Genomic DNA, 18,642 nt, shown 5'->3' with positions numbered 1-18,642 from the left:
TGGCAACAAAAAGAATTTACTTGCTTTAACTCTTTAAAATCTTCTCTGGTGATAAAACTATTGTGGATCATATTGTTTTTGCATTCAAGAAGTTCATTTTCCAGCCTCGCGAGTGTGAAAAAAACCATTTTTCTCCTTCAAATACTTGCATTGTTTCATCTTTTAGGGCTTTCTATTGTCAATTTGTTTCGATAACTTTGACTTTTGTGCACTCAAAACGCTCTAGGATTCTTATATAATGATACGTTAATTAATTTTAGAAACCAATTTAATCTTAGGGCATTAAAATTTTTTCTGTTGCTATTGACAAAATCAAAATGGGACAGTAATTAAAAACTCTCCGCAATAACAATGGCAATATATAATCTTTTAACAGTTTAAGAATGTATTTGGAACGCGGTGCAAACCGTGTTTTTAAAAAAATTAATTTTTTTTAATTTTTTACTAAAATTTAATATGGTTTGCATGTTTTGGATTGTTTTGATGTGCTGATATCAAAAATAATTTTTAAAAAATGAAAAAATATCATTGGCATGCATTTCGGCATGAAAAGTTATTTGAAAAGCAACCGCTACCACACTGCCAAGCACTCTCTTATACTATTCTTGAAGGATCGTGCGGCATAAAGACAAGTCCAATTCATTGGTTTATTATTATTATTATTATTATTATTTGAGAAATTATATATATTTTTTATTTTCATTCTAGTTATTAAGATGTTTTGATTTTTGAGTTTCTTGAAATACATACACGTAGTGTAAATGATAATTTTTTTTTTTAAAAGTAACATAATCTTGTTAGAAAATCGAGGGTTGTTTAGGGTTTTAATAGAAAATTATTTGAAGATTATATTGTCTTTTGAGGTTTGATCAATTTCTTCAAGGCTGAGTTCCCGAAAAACATATGTTATTTAAGTATTTAATCTCTAACAGTAATTCATATGAATCATATGTGAGAAATCTCCTAAGGAGAGGTGGATTTTTATGCATTTGAGTGTTAATTCTTTCCTTTTGTGTTTCAAATCTTTGTACATATGTTATGTAACATCTATACAACTCTTACTACAAAATATGAGGTTAAACATTTTATTTACAGGAAAAATCTAATATCCCTATAAATAATAAAATATTTATTTGCCTCCTAAATTATATTACATATATTATTTCAGGATAGTTTTAGAAATTTATGCAATCAAGTCCTTACTTGATTTTTCTAGATCTAGAATTGTAATTCCATGTATAAATTACATTATAGTCCTCAATTTCTAAAACTTATTTAAAATCAAGTCACACTTCATTAATTATACTAGTTTAATTTCCGACCAATGGTTTTTAATGTGCGTGATCCATCGGTTTTCTAATAAGGTGACACAAATATAAAACATAATCCTTAATTAAATAGGATTAAAAAATGAAATGATTTAATTTATTATCAAACCAATAATTGATTGATCTATATTTGAAGTTCGAGTGCATCTTCTAGCAAACATATCATAATTCCCTAAATATTAAAAAAGGCATAAGTGGTTTAACTTAATCTTATACTAAATAACTTCTCAATGTAATTATTATTATTATTTTATCAAGAATGTTCTGATTTAGATATGTCAAATCATGTTTGTTCTTAACATTATAATTATTAATCATTTGAATAAGACTTGAAACTCTTTTCAAATTTTTTTTTATCTTGCACAATGATTTCACAATCAATACTATTTTAGAACATGTAGAATATTTTCTCTTATTTATTTAGGGTGATGAATTCTCTTTTGGTCACTCAAATACTTTTATATAATTCATGTTATACCCAATATTTACCTGTTTGTTACCCTCGATTAGAACAACTTGTAGTTAGGATCAAAACATAACATTCCTTATATAAAATAACTTAGTGATATCAAATATAAGAATCACTTACACAACTATCATATGAGTCTTTTCATAGATACGTGCAATCTCTCCATATAAAATACTCATACGGTAGAGCTGGATCGGTTTTGGTGGGAGGCTTGGTTTGGATTACTGGTGATTTGAGGGTTAGTCTTAAGTTTATGGTGTGTTGATTTTTGGTCAGGGGTAAAGGCTGACTTTGGTGTTTGAAAGAGAGAAGGAGCTATGTAAAGGGTGTATTTCAGTTTGTGTGTGTGTGTGTGTTTTGGGGAGGGGGGGAATGAAGATTGTTGATAAGCATAAATTAATTGTTGATAAGGATTGCTTAACTCTCTTGACACCAAACTATGCTTCCACCTACCATGGCAGGGGCTAGTAAGTGGCTGAAAGGGCCTTAATAGGCAACTTGATTTTGTCTCATGTGTGTGTTGTACACGTACATACATCTCCAGTATTCCATTCGGTCAAGCTACTCAAATATTTCAAAGCTCCTTAGGCAGTCGCCCACACTAGGCCAAGGCACCTACAAGTCACAGCAGGTTGTGCTGAGTAATCAAGTTCAGCAATCAATGGTGTTAACTGTTCAAGCGTATATGAATTAGCAAATGAGTTTAACACCAAAATATGCTTCCACAAATTAGCAAAACCCTTTCGGGCACTGCTAGTTTACAAAATTCAGAGCATTTTCTACGATGTCTGCTCAGGAAAACTCAGTTTGAATTGTTACAGAACCACGAAGATCATCAACAATTGTAACTAGATGTAATGTTGTCAAATAAAATGCAAGAATAGCAAGAATAACGATAATGGTGTGCAAAATTACCATATAAAGTTTTCTTCAATACTTCCAAGAAAATAAATGTTAAGAAACTGGAGCAAGTACGAAAAATAAAGCAGCCATACCTACCAAAGCCTTGTCTTTCTCCATCTTCTCCATGGCTACCACAAGAAACCGATTCCCAACGCCCACCTACAAGTCTCCCATTACTGATGGTTGTACTACAGCTTCTAAATCACCACATATCTCAAGTCAAGATCTCTCTCCCCTTTATTTTTATTTATTTATTTTTTTTTTTAACAAAAGGTCTCTCCTTTACATCCCACAACCAAGAAAAACAGCAGAAACACGCAGAAAGAAACTTCTGCATCATAAATATTTTTATTCTAAGCAGTTGATACAGTCTACTTCACCATCGAAATGTTGCAAGTTGAGTCAGTAAAAGTAAATCAAGCATCTCAGATAATAGCGTATCGAGTCGGCAGAAGTAAATCAAGCATCCCAGATAATTCACATACTTAAACTATAAATTTAAAACGGATTTTGGCATTCGACAGCACAGTCACACCTACTTCACCATTCAAGCGCTGGATCAAGATTAGTACAAGCAAGGATCTCAGATATTTCAAATATTACAACTATAAATTAAAAACAGATTCTGGAACTTGACAGCACAGCTGCACAGGGAATGTTACGCTCCAATGGAAATCAAGTTTAACCATATGGTGTAACATATGATAGTTTTCAAAAGTTTTTATATAAACCAACAACATACACAAGCTGAATATTTCCCTGCTTTCTAAACTGGATGAGATGTTATTTTAAACACCACCGACCACCACCTCCTCTCCAGCTCTCCACTCTTTCTAAACCCAAGTCTAGAACAACCTTCACATGCATTTAAAAGAAGGGAAATTTGCACCAGATGATTACTGCCTTACATATTCTTCTTGCCATCTGATGGTGACGAAGTTTGGTCTATTGAATCCAACTGGTTCCGCAGGCTTTGATTATCCTCAAGCAAGTGATCATACTGTAGAAGTGACCCTTCAGATTGTTTTCTGAGAGCCTCTGCCTTGGCTTCCGCAGCCTCTGCCTCCTTTACTTTAGCCTCATATTCAGATTCTAGCTTTTTGACCTTACTCCTTAAAGTCTCAACCTCTTCTCCCAGACCTTTGCCCTCTCCATTTTTTCCATCTTCAAAACTTCGGTTTTGTTTCTTAGCAGCCTCCATTGCCTTCCTGAGTAAACGAAGTTCTCTAATGTAATGGTGTAACCTGTCTATCATCAATGAGAGGAATAGCAAGAAGCCTGCATGGAAATAACAATCATGTCAAAATCAAATTCTAACCTTTAACAATAATACCAGTCTGCACTTACTGAGAATCAGGCAAGCCGGCACTAAGGTTCTGAGCTTTATTAAGAGACCGGATCGGTTAAATATTACACCATTCCAACAAGATATAAGATTGTGGAAATGGCTTGCTATTGCACAGAACTCACAAGCAAATACTAACTCACACATGTACCATTTTCAGGACAAGCGAAATATCACACCATCCCAACAACATCTAAGATTGTAGAATAACTTGCCATTAAACTCACAAATGTACACTTTTTGGCGACTTGCATATATTATCAAGAAACATATTCTCTCTTCCAACAAAACTAACCCTCTTCTAGACTGTAACGAAGAGTGCAGTTACAATATTTACGCCACCTAATCAAAATAGAACCCACCACAACTGACTTTGCACATAATTCATTAGCTTGTAGTTGGCTTTGTCTAATTGCGGCCAAACTGAATTCCTACCGACACTGAAACACCTGATCCCAATGCCCAAAATACTGCAATGGATGATAAGGAAAGAGATAGTTGCTTCTCTATTATCCAAACTCAATCTCATCACAACAACAAAGTAAAATTCCATAAGACTCTCTCTCATTCAATTGCTTCCCAAAAAAATCACCAAAAAAAAATCCAAAATCCTCACTCCAAAAAAACGAAAATCTTAGTTTAGGTAAACTTGCATAGAGTACAAAATAACATTATCTTAGCACCCCATTTTACCAGAAATCAAATAGCCCTCTTTCTTTTCTTCCTTTTTTTTTCTTTCCAAGAAGTGAATAAGAAGAATAAAAAAAGACACGATACCAGCAAATCAAAGAAAAGGAAAGAAGAAAGGAAGAATACCCAGAAGAGAGGCTTGGAGCAATTGCATGGCCATGAGAACCTCTTCAGTTGGATTAAGAGCGCCGGCTTCCATCTTACGGTTCTGCATATTCCCAATAGAGTAAACATTAGACAAGAGAAGAACTAAGATTGTCCCAGCAACAGTCTTGACGACAACGGGTCCCCTCCCTCGCTTGACTCGATCCAAACCCATGATCACGAACTTTCTTAACGGATTTCTGAATATCAGAGTTAAAATCACTCCCATCTCGGAAAAAATTGCGACGTACACCGGCTGAATCATCTTTCCCTGTCTTGCTCTGCTCCAGTCCACTGGGCTAGCAAAGAGTTTTAGCTGAGTCAGAGAGAGAGAATGAAGGGGAAATGGTTGTTTTGAGCTTGCCCTTTTTTCTGTCGTTGGGGGTCTTCACCGATGTGCTACTTTCTGCCTGCCAACTGCTGCCTTCTATTGACGTGTTTGATTTTGTATTTCAAAAAATATTTTTAAAAAAAATTAATTTTTTTAATTAATATATTTATATTTCTAAATTTTTTTTATGTGAATTAATTTTAAAAATAAAAAAATATTTTTTTAATATATTTTTTTTAAAATTTAATAAATTAAATTAGGTGAGGCCCATCCACACTCCAAAATCCAAATTCATTAATTTGGATCTTATGAGCTTAATCCATTAATTAATCCTGTGATTCCGTTCATGGGATCCAAAATCGATATCATAATAAGTTTTTGGTCCAGATCCACCGTAAATTCTAATTATTTCAAGTGTACTTAAAAAAATTAATATATCATCTTCGATCATTTTCGGTTCGGTTTGGTTTTTATTAAAAAAAATAATTAAACCAATTTAAAAAAAAACTGAAACCGGTTTTGGTTCGGTTCGGTTTTTTGGACAAAAACCGGTTCAAACCGGTTTGGCTCGGTTTTTTCCGGTTTTTTTTGTTTCGGTTCGGTTTTTTCAGTTTCATGCTTATAAAACCGAACCGAACCGGTCGGTTTTTTCAAAATTTTAATCGGTTTAATCGATTTTTTTTCACAGTTCGGTTTTTTCGGTTATTTTTTTTCCAATTTTCTCGGTTTAACCGGTTTTTCGGTGTTTTTGCTCACCCCTATTTCTTTTTTCAAGATAAAATGGTCACCAATCAAGTTTGTAGTTTTCCCCCTTTTTATTTATGTTGTTTAGGCATTAAATTTATTGATTTCAGCGATATTAACCTATATTCTATGTCTAACACAATTTTAAAAAAAATAACTAGTTTTTTAATGAGTTTCTAAAGACTGTCTTGCTTGAAACCTTATTTATTTAATTTTATCGAAAAGTAAAAATATTTGAATTTTAATGTTAAATTTGGGTACCATGATGAAATTAGTTTTGGTAGTCTCGAAGGAAGGCATGGTGTGCTCTTTATACGATCTATAGCGTGATTTAATGCATAATTAAACTGAAAAAAAATGTTGAGTGGTCATGCTCCATATGGAAAAAGGGAGCACCATATAAATCAAGAAAAAAAAAGTGTGTGATTGTGTACAGCTAGAAAGAAAGAAAAGAGACGTTGGATGTATTTTTAGGGTTTGCGGCGACAAAAAACCAAAATAGAAGAGAGAAAAAAAAGAATCATGTGAAAAAAATAAAGAAAACGACAACTTGAATAATCTTCATTCAAGTTTTGATAAGCAACTAATTCATCGTTAGATCAAACTGAAGTTTTTACTAGGTTATTAACATATATATTCTCATTTTGTATAGTTTGATTGAAGATTAGAGATATGTAAGTCAATTTATTCATCACAAAAACATAATTTTTTATTTTAAGATTCTTCTCTATTCTTTCCTCTAGCTTTGAACCGAGTAACAAGTTGGTTTCGAGAACCAGTCGATGCTTTGTGCTCAGTTAGGCTCAACCGCGGAGCAGTTTGCCAATTAGAACTGCGAGCTATGGCCCCGAGAGGACCTCTTGCTCTTGATCTTTAATCAAGGGTTCTTTAGTGATTATGTATTCCAAGAATATGTTGTTATAATGCATGTTGCGTCTTTTAGTCTAAACTAAGAAATAACACTTATGTATCCATTATTGTTATTAATAATAGTTTTTAGATAGACTACGTTACCGTGATTTTTCCTCACATCAGGTTTTCCCATGTAAAATGTTGATGTTGATCTATTGTGATTTTTCACATAGTTTGTTAATTAGGAAAGATTATATTTGATTGTTTTGGTGTTTTTTATGCTTTCTTACCCAACAAGTAATATCAAAACTTTAAATTAATTGGAGTTGATTATCTTATATAATTGATGGAGACTAATAAAAGTAGATTGATTAATTTAAATGGTTTTAATTATCATATATGGAAGGTGAAAATGAAAGACCTTTTATAAGGCTATCATGAATCGATATTTTTCTTAATAAATCTGAAGGTAAAACTATATGCATCTTAATCCTTCTTAGATTTATATGTGTAAAATATGCAATCAATACTATCTATATATTCATTTTCTTAAACAATATTTTTTGAAAAAAAAACTAATTTACTTTGCTAAATAATATTCCATTTGAATATCAATTTTAAGAAGGCATTACAAAAAAACTAAGATTATATTTTCTAGTCAGGCCAAGATTATACAATGATAATAATATAATAAAAACAAAAAGTATTAGCTGTTAAGTTTGATTTGAAATTTCAAGTTGAGTTTCATTTTAAATTATTTTTTATATTAATTCATATAAATTATAAATTTGGATGACCTTTACCCTTACAAGTTAATATTATAAAAAAAACTAAATGACAGGGTTTTTCACTTTAGCTCTAGACACAAATTATTAGACATTGCGATACTGAAATTTACATGGGTATGGTTTGTAATTAAGAGGACCATGGGGGTGTTTTAGTATTTTCATGTTGTCTTTTTTATTTTTTATTTGAAAAGTTGTTGGCGCGTGTTCCACACGTCCCAACAAGTGAGCGGTGCCTGCGCTATTAAAGAGGTGCATGAGACGCTTCCTAGCGGTCAAATTTGACCACTCGTTGTCTATATAAATGCGTAGACGTGTCCTCTTTTACTTGGTGCGACGCTTGTAAATAGATCATCATGGTTGGATTGTCGCTGATAATCGATTGTTTGTGTTTTTTCTTTTTTCTCTCTCTCCTGACAACTAAAATGCACAATTGTCCTCTGTTTCTTCGTTGTTTGCTTGGGTCTGACAGTCATGCTTGGTGTCAGACCCCGACACGGGCTGGTGGCCATGTTTGGTGCCAGACCTAGGCACGAGTTTGCCAACGTTTCTAAACCCAGACACGGGTTTGACATGGCCCAGATCCAAAACTCTGGGGTTTGGCATGACTGTTAAATTCAGGTCCGAGTTTACCAAGATTGCCAAGGCACGGGTCTGGCATGACCCTAAACTCAGGGGCGGAGCTAGGATTATTTGTTAGGGGTGGCCAAAAATAATATAACAATATATAATATTTGTTTTAATTTATTATACATGAGTTGTAAAAAAAAAACCTGCATTATTTAGTTTTATTCAAATAACTTATTACAAACATATAATGACCTTTGTATAAGGTAAAAGGTTTGGAACAATACCGAATTCAGTCAAAGCAATGAAGTTAATTCCATCTTCATGATGTATCCATCGCTTTAATGTTGTTGGTCTTTATACCTATCAAATATAAACATACAAAGTATAAAAGAAACATTAGCTAAAGCGAAGCATTATTTATGTTTGATAAACTTTGAAATAAAGTAAAAAATAATAAAAAATGATTCTTACATATTTATTTTAATTGTGCTCGTCGTTCTTTCATAGAATAGAAATCATCGATTATCATATCAATTGTGAATCTTTCAGCAATTTCTTTTTCTATATAGATAATCAAATAATTTGCAAGAAAATCATCCTCCATCCGATTACGAAGTCTTGTTTTAACAATCTTCATCGCTGAGAAAGCTCGTTCAGTAGTTGCTGTCGAAACAGGAAGAGTCAAAATAAGCCGAATCAACCTGTCAACCAGTGGATAAATTGTTGATTTTCCTGTTTCAACCAGTCCTTGACATAAATCAGCAATCGATGACATGCTCTTTAATTTTGGATGATTGGGTACATCAAGCTCATAATGCTGCAACTGAAGTCTCAAATGAATTTTTTCTTGGTCAGAAAAATCTTGAGGATAGAACTTGTCAACAAGTAAGCATATATCTTCAACATTGAATAATTTATAGCTATTTCTAGGATCTAAAGTTGTGCTCAACTTAAGAAGCTCGATTGCCTGCTCATTGAATCTATTATTTAGCTCTTGCAATTGTTGATCAATGATAGCTGTAAATATATCAACTCGGTAGTGATGTTCAACTGTTACTGATTTTTGTTTACAGCGAAATCGTCCCACACTAGAAAAACAAGCATCCATATCAGGAACTTCAATGTCTTTATGCTTACAAAATGATGTCACTTCTTCTAAAAGAGTTTTCCAACCATCATCTCTTAACTTCTGAATTAAAGTCTTTGTGGTAGTCACTAAATGCATAGCATTTAAAATGTCTTGAGATTTTTGTTGCAGAGCTTGGCAAAGCATATCAGTAATTCTCATAACATCCTTCATTATATGTAAGATGAATGCAAAATCAAATGACATTAGCAACTTAAATGAAAAAGCCGCATCACCATGTTGAGAATAAGTAGATCCATCTAAAGCAATGTTTTCAAGAACCAAGCAAGTTGCCCCATACATTTTTATCAAACTGCAAATTGATTTGAAGTGCGAACTCCATCTGCTATCTCCAGGTCGTTGCAAACCACCTACTTGATTAACTCCTTTACCCGTTTCAATCTCACCAATATCAATTAAATGTTCAATTGTAGCTGCTTGAAAAGCCCGTAATTCATCATTACGCTTACAAGAAGCACTAACAATGTTAATAATAAAAATCAAATTCTGAAAGAAAATGTGAACATCAGATATTTCTCTAGTTGCAGCAATAAGAGCCAATTGTAATTGATGAGCTAAGCAATGTACATAATATGCATAAGGACAATCATTAATGAATAAAGCTTGCAAACCATTCCACTCTCCACGCATATTACTGGCACCATCATACCCTTGACCCCTAATATTTTGAACATCCAGATTATGATGAGATAAAACGAAGGAAATCTCTTCCTTAAGAGTTGCAGCAGTTGTATCTTTGACATGAACTATATCCAAAAATCGTTCTCGTATAAATCCACTTCTATCAACAAACCTAATAACAAGGGCCATTTGCTCTCTTCTAGATTCATCTCGAGCTTCATCAATAATTAAATAAAATTTTGCATAACCAATCTCATGACGAATTGAAGACTGAACATTTCTATCAAAGACATGCAAAATTTCTTTTTTAATTTGATGTGAGGTGTATTTAGCATTTTGTGGAGCATTACCCAAAACAAGAGCACCTATTTGTTCATTGTATGATGCTAAAAGTTCCATCATTTCAAGAAAATTACCTCGGTTTTTTTATTCTAGACGTTCATCATGCCCTTTAAAAGCACATGCTTGAAATGTGAGCCAACGAACAATATCTATTGAAGCTTTAATACGCAATCGATTATTCTGAATTTCTTGAGTAGTTTGCCTCTTAACTACCTTCTCAATATGACATGACTGGTTTTTCAAATTTTCCAAGCACCTGGTAGCAAATCTATGAGCTGAATTTGGACCTTTTTCCCATATGAGTCAAAAAAGCACATCGTTCCCCATCATTAACTTTCTTCCAACAATTAAATCCTTTAACAGTAAATGTGTCTGATCCTGGCTTTCCAGATGGTTTACTTGGAAATAAATAGCAAGGGAAACAAAATGCAGTATTTTCCTCTGAATATTCAAGCCACGGATAACTTTTGAACCAATGAGACTGAAATCGACGAGGATGTTTATTACCAGTTAGCGGATATTCAGACATCAAAGGTTGATATGGCCCCAAATTAATGTATGCCCTTCGAATTTCATCTTGTTGATTAACCGGGTATTCCTAAATTTGAGGACGATTGCTTGGATCTCTAATTAAATGAGCAATATCGATTCTAGTAAGAGGCTGCTCACTAATCAGCGCAGGTTCTTTGTAAACTGAAGCACATAGAGGCTGCTCAACCATAACTTCAACATTACTTGGAGTTGGTTCACTAGGCTGTGAGTTGTCAATATTTTTCCTTTTTTTTCCAAAAAAAGAATCAATTCTTCTTATTTTGTTCATGGTTCAACCTAAAATCAAAACATATATAGTGAGAAAAAATTGATAATTTTGGTGGCTCTGCTAAAAAAAAATCAATGCATAATCAAAACAAACTAATAAAATATATCTAATCAATTAGAAAAAAAAATCACTATAACAAGAATTCAAAAAACAATTGTTAGAACTAACAAATTTGAAAAAAAAGGCAAAAATTATAAAATTATAAAAAAAATCTTATTAAATTCTTAATAAACATCTCAAAATAAAATAAAAATATATTTTAAATTTGATTTATCGATATCCAAGTACGTACCTTGTTTTGTTTACTGAGAAATAAATCAAACAATACTCTGCTTCAATCTTTCCGCACAAAAATTCTGTTTAGGATCTTTATTCTTGTTTTTGTTTTGATAGGCTGCGTTGGAATTGCAACAATTTATATTAGGGTTGTACTTTGTAGCTTACAGGGAGAGAAAAGACAAGAAACACATTGATCACTTTGTAGCCTATTACTTTCCACATAGACATTTTTTTTTTATCACAATCCATTAATTAATTACACAAAGTTGGTAGGCTGTGGGACCATTCTTTTCAGCCTTTTGTTTTCATCACCCGACAGATATCCACAGCTTTAGTTTCTATTAATTCACACTTCTGTTTTACCCCTAAAAAAAAAAAAATCTTGCAGGGGCCCGGGCCCTGCTTGCCTCCCCTTCACTCCGCCCCTGCCTAAACTCAAGTTTCTTGGATATGATATGACCGCCAGATCTAAAACTCTTGTGTCTGGTGTCGCTGTTAAATCCAAAACGCTTAAATATAAGGAGCTTAAAATATTATGTATATTCTTTATATTTTTTAATATTTAAAAAAAAATATTAACTCATTACCCGAAGTGGTGACCAATATATTAGTATAATTCTAAAGAAAACTAAAAAATAAAATAAAGGAGTTCTAACCGACACCCACGCTGATCGAGGTGCTCCTATCACAAAATTGATGACTCACCTCTCTTCTTTTATTTATGCTATATTTTAATATTCAAGTAAGAGCCAGTGCCGGTGGCTTCCAAAACATTCGATTCGATTAGGCTATAACTGTCCTTAACAGTACCAAAATGCCCTCGTTTATTCGATGGCTGCTATTGAAAGACAAATTTTCATTCGGAAACGTGATGGAAACCGGTGTTTCATGATATTTTTTTTTTAATTTTTTTTATATGTTTAAATTGTTTTAATATATTAATATCAAAAATTATTTTGTAAAACCATCGCTACTGTATTTTTTAAGTTAAAATATTATTTTAAATATTTTTAGTATTTTTAATTGTTTGAATATTAAAAATAAATTTTAAAAAATAAAAAGATATATATTATTTTAATGTATTTAAAAAATATATATTTGAAAATACAAATTTAAAAACTCTTTCCGTTTCTTCACTTCACTCCTTTAATTCTTCTTCTTCTCCTCTCTCCCAGCAGCTTCTATATAGTATTTCTGCTCTAATTGCTTAATTTGTGTCTGTCTCTAATCCTATCACAAGGTAACGCTTAAAAAACAAAATTAAAATCATTCATCATTCTGCTGATTACTTATTTTTAGCTGATTTCTTTAATTTTCATAGAGAAAGAAAAAGTGATTGGTTTGAGGCGTCGTTGTTGAAATGATCTGGGGAATTATTCGACGCAATCTCGCTTCGGTATTTATTAATTACTGCACTATTTTTTTTTTAATTCTTTAATTTTATTTTAAACTAATCTCCTCAGTGTAAACAGTCTCAGTCAGTCTCGCGAATTAAGCATCCGGCGATAAGGCCGAGAGGTTACGGCCAAAACGAGGTACCTCTGCCTGCCTTTCTTTTAATAATCAATCCTCATTTTCCAATTACAAGTGAATTTGGGACATTGTTGGGTAAGAAATGTGGAGATTTAGTAATTTACATACGTACGTAAGTAATGAAGTAGAAGAATCTATCTGTGCAGCTTCTGAGCAATGGTAAGGGGTGTCGGCATGCCGTCGGCAGCTTTAGTTATTGCACTTCCTTAGGTAATATTGTTCTTATTATTATTAACTTGCTTCTGTTCTTTGCTTGATATTTTACAACTTTTTATAACTTCATCTAAGCCCCTTTATTTCCTTATATTTTTTCTTTTAGGGAGCCAATGTTGTCGTGCATATTCGAATAAGCCGAGGAGGTTAGTGAGCTGACTGACTCTTTTATATCTGTGCTATTCCTGTTGGTATATTGGTTATATTTGGTTTCAGTTCTGAATTAATACAGGGAAATTACTGCAATGCTTCGACCAGAATATTTTATTCCATTGAGGAGTAGATCATTTTCTTCAGATACTGGTAATTTATAAGTTCATTTTTGTTTATTTATATTTAGAGTTTATGCTTCTGAATGGTGTTAATTGTTTTTCCCCTGATTGTGGGTTTGTAGGAGATCTGGTTGATGCAGTTGTCCCTTTCATGGGTGAATCTATTACTGATGGCACCTTGGCGAAATTCTTGAAAAGTATGCTTTTTTAACTTGTCATCCAACTGTTTGCATTTCAACAAATACTCCTAATGAATATGGCAATTGACATATTATGAGCAGATCCTGGTGACAGGGTTGAAGTTGATGAGCCCATTGCACAGATTGAAACTGACAAGGTAATCCTTGAAAGATAGTAAGTGACTCTGAAGAATGTATATTGGTTGTTTCTGAAACCGGGTATGATTAACATGATTGAATTGTTTAATTACCACCAGGTGACAATTGATGTGGCTAGTCCTGAAGCCGGCACCATTCAACAGGTGATATTTATGAACTATAGCAATATCAAACTTGTGAAGTCTGATAATTTTTGTCTCATCTGTTCACAGTTATCAATGGATACGTGCTGCTGTTTTGATCCCCCCCTTTTATTTTATATTTAATTGCTAGTAGCTTGTAGCCAAGGAAGGTGAAACTGTGGAACCGGGTACCAAAATTGCTGTTATTTCAAAATCAGGTGAAGGTGTACCACAAGCTGCTCCGCCCTCACAAGAAAAGACTGCTTCTCAGCCCCCGCCCCCAGCAGAAAAAGAGAGTATAGGAAAAGGAACGACTAAGACTGAAACTTCCTCTCTCAAAGGAAAGGAAAAAACACTGTTTCCACCACAACCAGCAGCCAGAGCTCCTTCATCACCTCCTAAACCTTCAGAACCGCAACTTCCACCTAAGGAAAGAGAAAGAAGAGTGAGTTTTATGATGGTCTATTCATTTTTGTGTGTAAATGCATGATTATGTTTATTGTACTTTCTGCCATAGTGGTAATGAATTTCTCTATCAAGTGTTTTCATACTTTCTCACTCTAGGTTCCCATGACAAGGCTGAGGAAACGGGTTGCAACACGGTTGAAAGATTCGCAAAATACATTTGCAATGCTGACCACATTCAATGAGGTTGATATGTGAGTTGAAATTCATCTTTTCTTTTTCCATCATCAATGGTTGAAAGCCGAAACATGTCTGTTTAAATGGATTTCATCATGTCTGAACTAAATACCCCAAATTTTTTTTCATGTTTTGATGAATTTCATTGTGCAATTGGTGTCTTTTCCATGTTTGATGTATTGTTTCTACTGGAGAAAAGGGAGAGAAAGAGTCAATGGAATTATTATGCCTTTTGAACCGCAACTTAATTTTATCTTCATTTTTTGTTGTTCTTTGGATGGCTAGCAAAGTGCAATTCCAACTCAGTTTATTTTAACATGGTTTGCTGTATAATGCAGGACTAATTTGATGAAGCTTCGTTCAGATTATAAGGATGCATTTGTTGAAAAGCATGGAGTGAAGTTCGGATTTATGTCAGGATTTGTCAAGGTACATAAAATGCCAATTGTATAAAATACCAAATTCATGTATATTATGATGGATTGATGATGTTAGACTGTTACTGTATGATGTGTGTTTCTGACCGTTACTTTTACAGGCTACTGTTAGTGCACTTCAGTATCAGCCAGTTGTCAATGCTGTAATTGATGGAGATGATATCATATACAGAGACTACATTGATATAAGCATTGCCGTTGGCACTCCAAAGGTACATAAATATTCGTTTGATCTATATTCAATTATTGACTTTTGTTTATTTTATGTGGGCTTTTGATGGGGAAATAATCTGCTAAACCACGAGCTCAATAGCATTTTGTATGTTGCTGAAAGATGGGAAAAAAATTAAAATGGTAAGTATCAACCTCTTCTATCAATGGTATTCCAGAGGTGACACCCTGTTTGCTCGGGTTTGGATTTCCAACTTGGAGGTCCAGGTTCAAATCTAACCCTCATTTGTGTAGCTCAAAATCTAACATACCTTCTAATGTACCAATAAAAAGCCCTATGATGGTTTCGATTTCTCAATTATAGTGGTGGTTTTTGTTATTTCATTTTATATACTCGTTATCACTGTCAGAATCTAATGACAATTTGGTGAATTCATCCTGGAATAGTTTAGGAATTTTATAGGTAATTGGATATGCAGATGATAGAAATGCTTTATAGGTAGCAATCTTAATATCATTTCAGCGATGGTAGGCAATAGGTAAGACTGTTGAAAATTTAAGACACTTTCAGATTTAGCAATTTGTCAACTTTGGAAAACTGAAAGAGGCCTGTCCTTGTGGCCATTAGACCTCGTATCTAATGCTGCCTTGCTGCGAGACAACAAAATAGTTTGATTGTTTTCTTAGATCTGTTGGAAATACATGCTACTTTAGTTCTTGCTTCTTCCATTGACTTAAATGTTGTGTTTTCTACTGCCTGGATTTAATGCATATATATCACGACATCAATTTATTTGGTGATATCATTTGACAGGTGCACTTATTTTGTATATAGCTTGACTGGATTGGATTATGACTTCATAGCTCTAAATAAAATTGTTAGAGAAGAAAAGTTCAAAATGAATTGATTAAAACATTAAAAAGAAGTGATTCAGGGTATTGAAATGCCAAGTTCTCACTGTTCTGGTTGAGTTTTTTTTCTATTTTTTTTTTCAATGAGACTTGATAAGTTGTGTAGGTAAGTCCATTGCACTAGGCTTGCTCTTCTACCCATTAACAACTTGCATCCATAATAAAGTTTTGCATCATTTAGTGAGATGAAATGGTCTCTTCAAATAATACAAATTAAGCATTATTATCTTGATTGATCACCTGCTTTGGGACAACAGAAAATGAAAGAAACACCTAACCATATCTCCCCTCCTCCCAAATGAAGGGCCTTGTTGTTCCAGTTATCCGCAATTCTGATCAAATGAACTTTGCTGAGATAGAGAAGAACATCAACACTCTAGCTAAGAAAGCAACTGCTGGTACCATATCGATTGACGAGATGGCTGGAGGTACTTTCACAATATCTAATGGCGGGGTTTATGGAAGCCTTTTGAGCATGCCAATTATCAACCCTCCTCAGGTATTGCTCCATACAAAGTACAAACAACACCTTTTGGTTTTATTCCTTGATGGGGAAAAAAAAATCCTCTTTAACTTGATTTCCCTCCTCCATGCAGTCTGCTATTTTGGGCATGCACTCTATAGTCACCCGGCCAATGGTTGTTGGGGGCAACATAGTCCCAAGGCCAATGATGTACATTGCATTGACATATGATCATCGACTGATAGATGGAAGGGAGGCTGTTTATTTCTTACGCCGCATCAAAGATGTTGTGGAGGACCCTCGTAGGCTTCTTCTTGATGTATGAGAAGCCGCATTTGGTATAGTTTTATTTTACATATACGAATAAGTTTCTAAGATGGAACTTTATAGGGAGTCTACGGATCTGTCACTTCTGCAAGTTCTTTCTTTGTTTTTTGGTTTTTTGGCGTTACGCAAGTTCTTCAATTGCTGGATCCATACTGTGTCCCAACAAGAGGCCTTACTGCATTTACTTTTATTGGTGTGCGTGGTGGATAAATGCTTCGTTGCTGGGAACTTTCTTCAGTATCTTGTGAAGCCTTTGAATTTTATAATTTATTGTAGAGATTGTTCTATAAATTTCCCGCGAACAGACACACTGAGGAGGAAAACACCCAATAAGGCATCTTATAATCTTTCCAGACCAGGTAGAATTTAGCCAAGAGCAGCTCAGTCTGCAGTATGCTTATCTAAAATTTTCACAATTCAAACCTTGTATACTGGAACAGTCAGCACTTGCTATAGATACCGCTCCGTGTTTTTTGTAAAACTTAGATTTTTTTTCTTCAAATTAGTCTTTTTTTCTGTTTTTCTTCCTGTAAAAGCAATTGTTTTGGAAAGTGGAAACATTTATCATTCTATACCTGATATTTGTACATATTCTTTTTTTATTATTATTGAAAATGGACATTCGGAACCCTTTAACTTTCGATATCATGAATTATAGCTCAACACTCTGAAACAGAAGCTGTTGAGGAGCTGTTATCCCATTAAAAGGGTTTAATACATCTGTCTTTTAAATCACAGCTGAACGTTCTGAAACATAAGCTGTTGCTTGAACGGTGATTTTTTTGTGGAAGCTCTAGCATAAATTCCTCGTCCTCGGTGATTCTTGTGGATGATCTCTGGATCGTGATTTTTGTTTTTTGGTGGTTTAGTGAGATCTAGGTGAGCTAGCGGCTTGGAGAGGTTTCATCATCTTATGAACTCAGGCCTGGAGTTTATGAAACAGGAGACCAGGGAAGCAATCGTGCTTCATTTCGCTTGTGAACGCTGCTACATATAAATTTGTCAGATCGTTCAAAAACTGATCTAATTGTTCAACAAAAAAAAGAGAACAAGAAGTTCATCATCACCAGATCGTGTGATTGTATAAAGATTCTTTACTTCTTCATGAGGACATTATACCTCTGTTGAATGCGGAGACAATAAAGACACATCAAGTTACAAATCAAGCCGGAAAGAAGGGGAGAATTCAATGCTACTAGTTTGATAATTTTGGTTTCAACTGTGTGGTTTGATTGTCAAGATTCAAACTCAAAATGGTTGAGTTATATTATGAGATGGATTGCCCATAGAAGGAGCATCTAAAGGTCATTTTGATGGGTGATGGTGTTGAAGAAGAAGAAATTGCACATGTTAGACCAATGCATATGTTGAATCGCCAAGTCGAGGGATTTAGTTGAAAAACCTAGCCTTATTGAAGAGAATTTGGTATGGCTTGAACCCTTAGGAAGAACGTAGAATTGGGTACTTTAAACACCATGAAATGTTGAATATGAAAAGACTAGGGTATAGAGAAACAAAGATGAAAGACCAATATTGACGAATTGATAACATTAATAGTCTTGTCGGGTTGAGAAATCACACAAGTAATAACCCAAGAAATTCAGATCACTTACAATGGGGTTAGAAAGGAAAGCTTCATGACCAAGCATAAGATGAAAGAACTGTTGAGGAAACTTGCAACATAGCTAGCAAGCTAATGGTAGGGAGAGTCATGTTCTATATCTTCAAGGATCTAACATAGACGTGATTTCTCTAAAGAAGTAACTATAATTTTTTAATAGTAGAACCAAGTATGTTCTTAGAAAAGGTAGAGTAATATATAAATAAAAAGAAGATTAGCAC

General features: G+C 33.8%; 2 protein-coding genes across 2 annotated transcripts; one reads left to right on the top strand and one right to left on the bottom strand.

The window, feature by feature from the left end:
- Nucleotides 1-3,265: 3,265 nt before the first annotated feature.
- Nucleotides 3,266-5,310, bottom strand: LOC7468510 (uncharacterized). Its single transcript, XM_002320434.4, has 2 exons — nucleotides 4,862-5,310; nucleotides 3,266-3,978 (listed from the first exon to the last, which is right to left on the bottom strand). The coding sequence occupies exons 1-2, from the start codon at nucleotides 5,142-5,144 to the stop codon at nucleotides 3,605-3,607; spliced, it is 657 nt and encodes a 218-aa protein (XP_002320470.1). The 5' UTR covers nucleotides 5,145-5,310; the 3' UTR covers nucleotides 3,266-3,604.
- Nucleotides 5,311-12,452: 7,142 nt separating this feature from the next.
- LOC7468509 (dihydrolipoyllysine-residue succinyltransferase component of 2-oxoglutarate dehydrogenase complex 2, mitochondrial) lies at nucleotides 12,453-17,091 on the top strand. The gene is made up of 15 exons (XM_002321095.4): nucleotides 12,453-12,610; nucleotides 12,692-12,766; nucleotides 12,843-12,905; nucleotides 13,050-13,113; nucleotides 13,223-13,262; nucleotides 13,349-13,419; nucleotides 13,511-13,585; nucleotides 13,670-13,725; nucleotides 13,825-13,869; nucleotides 14,003-14,293; nucleotides 14,413-14,507; nucleotides 14,829-14,919; nucleotides 15,029-15,139; nucleotides 16,315-16,509; nucleotides 16,607-17,091. Exons 2-15 carry the CDS (start codon nucleotides 12,731-12,733, stop codon nucleotides 16,796-16,798), a joined length of 1,425 nt encoding a protein of 474 aa, XP_002321131.4. The 5' UTR covers nucleotides 12,453-12,610; nucleotides 12,692-12,730; the 3' UTR covers nucleotides 16,799-17,091.
- The last annotated feature ends 1,551 nt before the right edge of the window (nucleotides 17,092-18,642 follow it).

Source organism: Populus trichocarpa, chromosome 14 (assembly GCF_000002775.5).
Source record: "Populus trichocarpa isolate Nisqually-1 chromosome 14, P.trichocarpa_v4.1, whole genome shotgun sequence".
Taxonomy (NCBI): domain Eukaryota; kingdom Viridiplantae; phylum Streptophyta; class Magnoliopsida; order Malpighiales; family Salicaceae; genus Populus; species Populus trichocarpa.
The sequence above is the reverse complement of the archived record's forward strand: the minus strand, read 5'-3'. Positions and strand labels throughout refer to the sequence as shown.

Excerpts from the sequence above, each read along its gene's own strand:
- LOC7468510 (XM_002320434.4), bottom strand. The coding sequence starts at position 5,144 with ATGATTCAGCCGGTGTACGTCGCAATTTTTTCCGAGATGGGAGTGATT. Across the intron at positions 3,979-4,861 it reads GCTCCAAGCCTCTCTTCTGG|GCTTCTTGCTATTCCTCTCA; the intron begins GTATTCTTCCTT and ends ATTTCCATGCAG.
- LOC7468509 (XM_002321095.4), top strand. The coding sequence starts at position 12,731 with ATGATCTGGGGAATTATTCGACGCAATCTCGCTTCG. Across the intron at positions 12,767-12,842 it reads TTCGACGCAATCTCGCTTCG|TCTCAGTCAGTCTCGCGAAT; the intron begins GTATTTATTAAT and ends CAGTGTAAACAG. Across the intron at positions 13,263-13,348 it reads TATTCGAATAAGCCGAGGAG|GGAAATTACTGCAATGCTTC; the intron begins GTTAGTGAGCTG and ends GAATTAATACAG.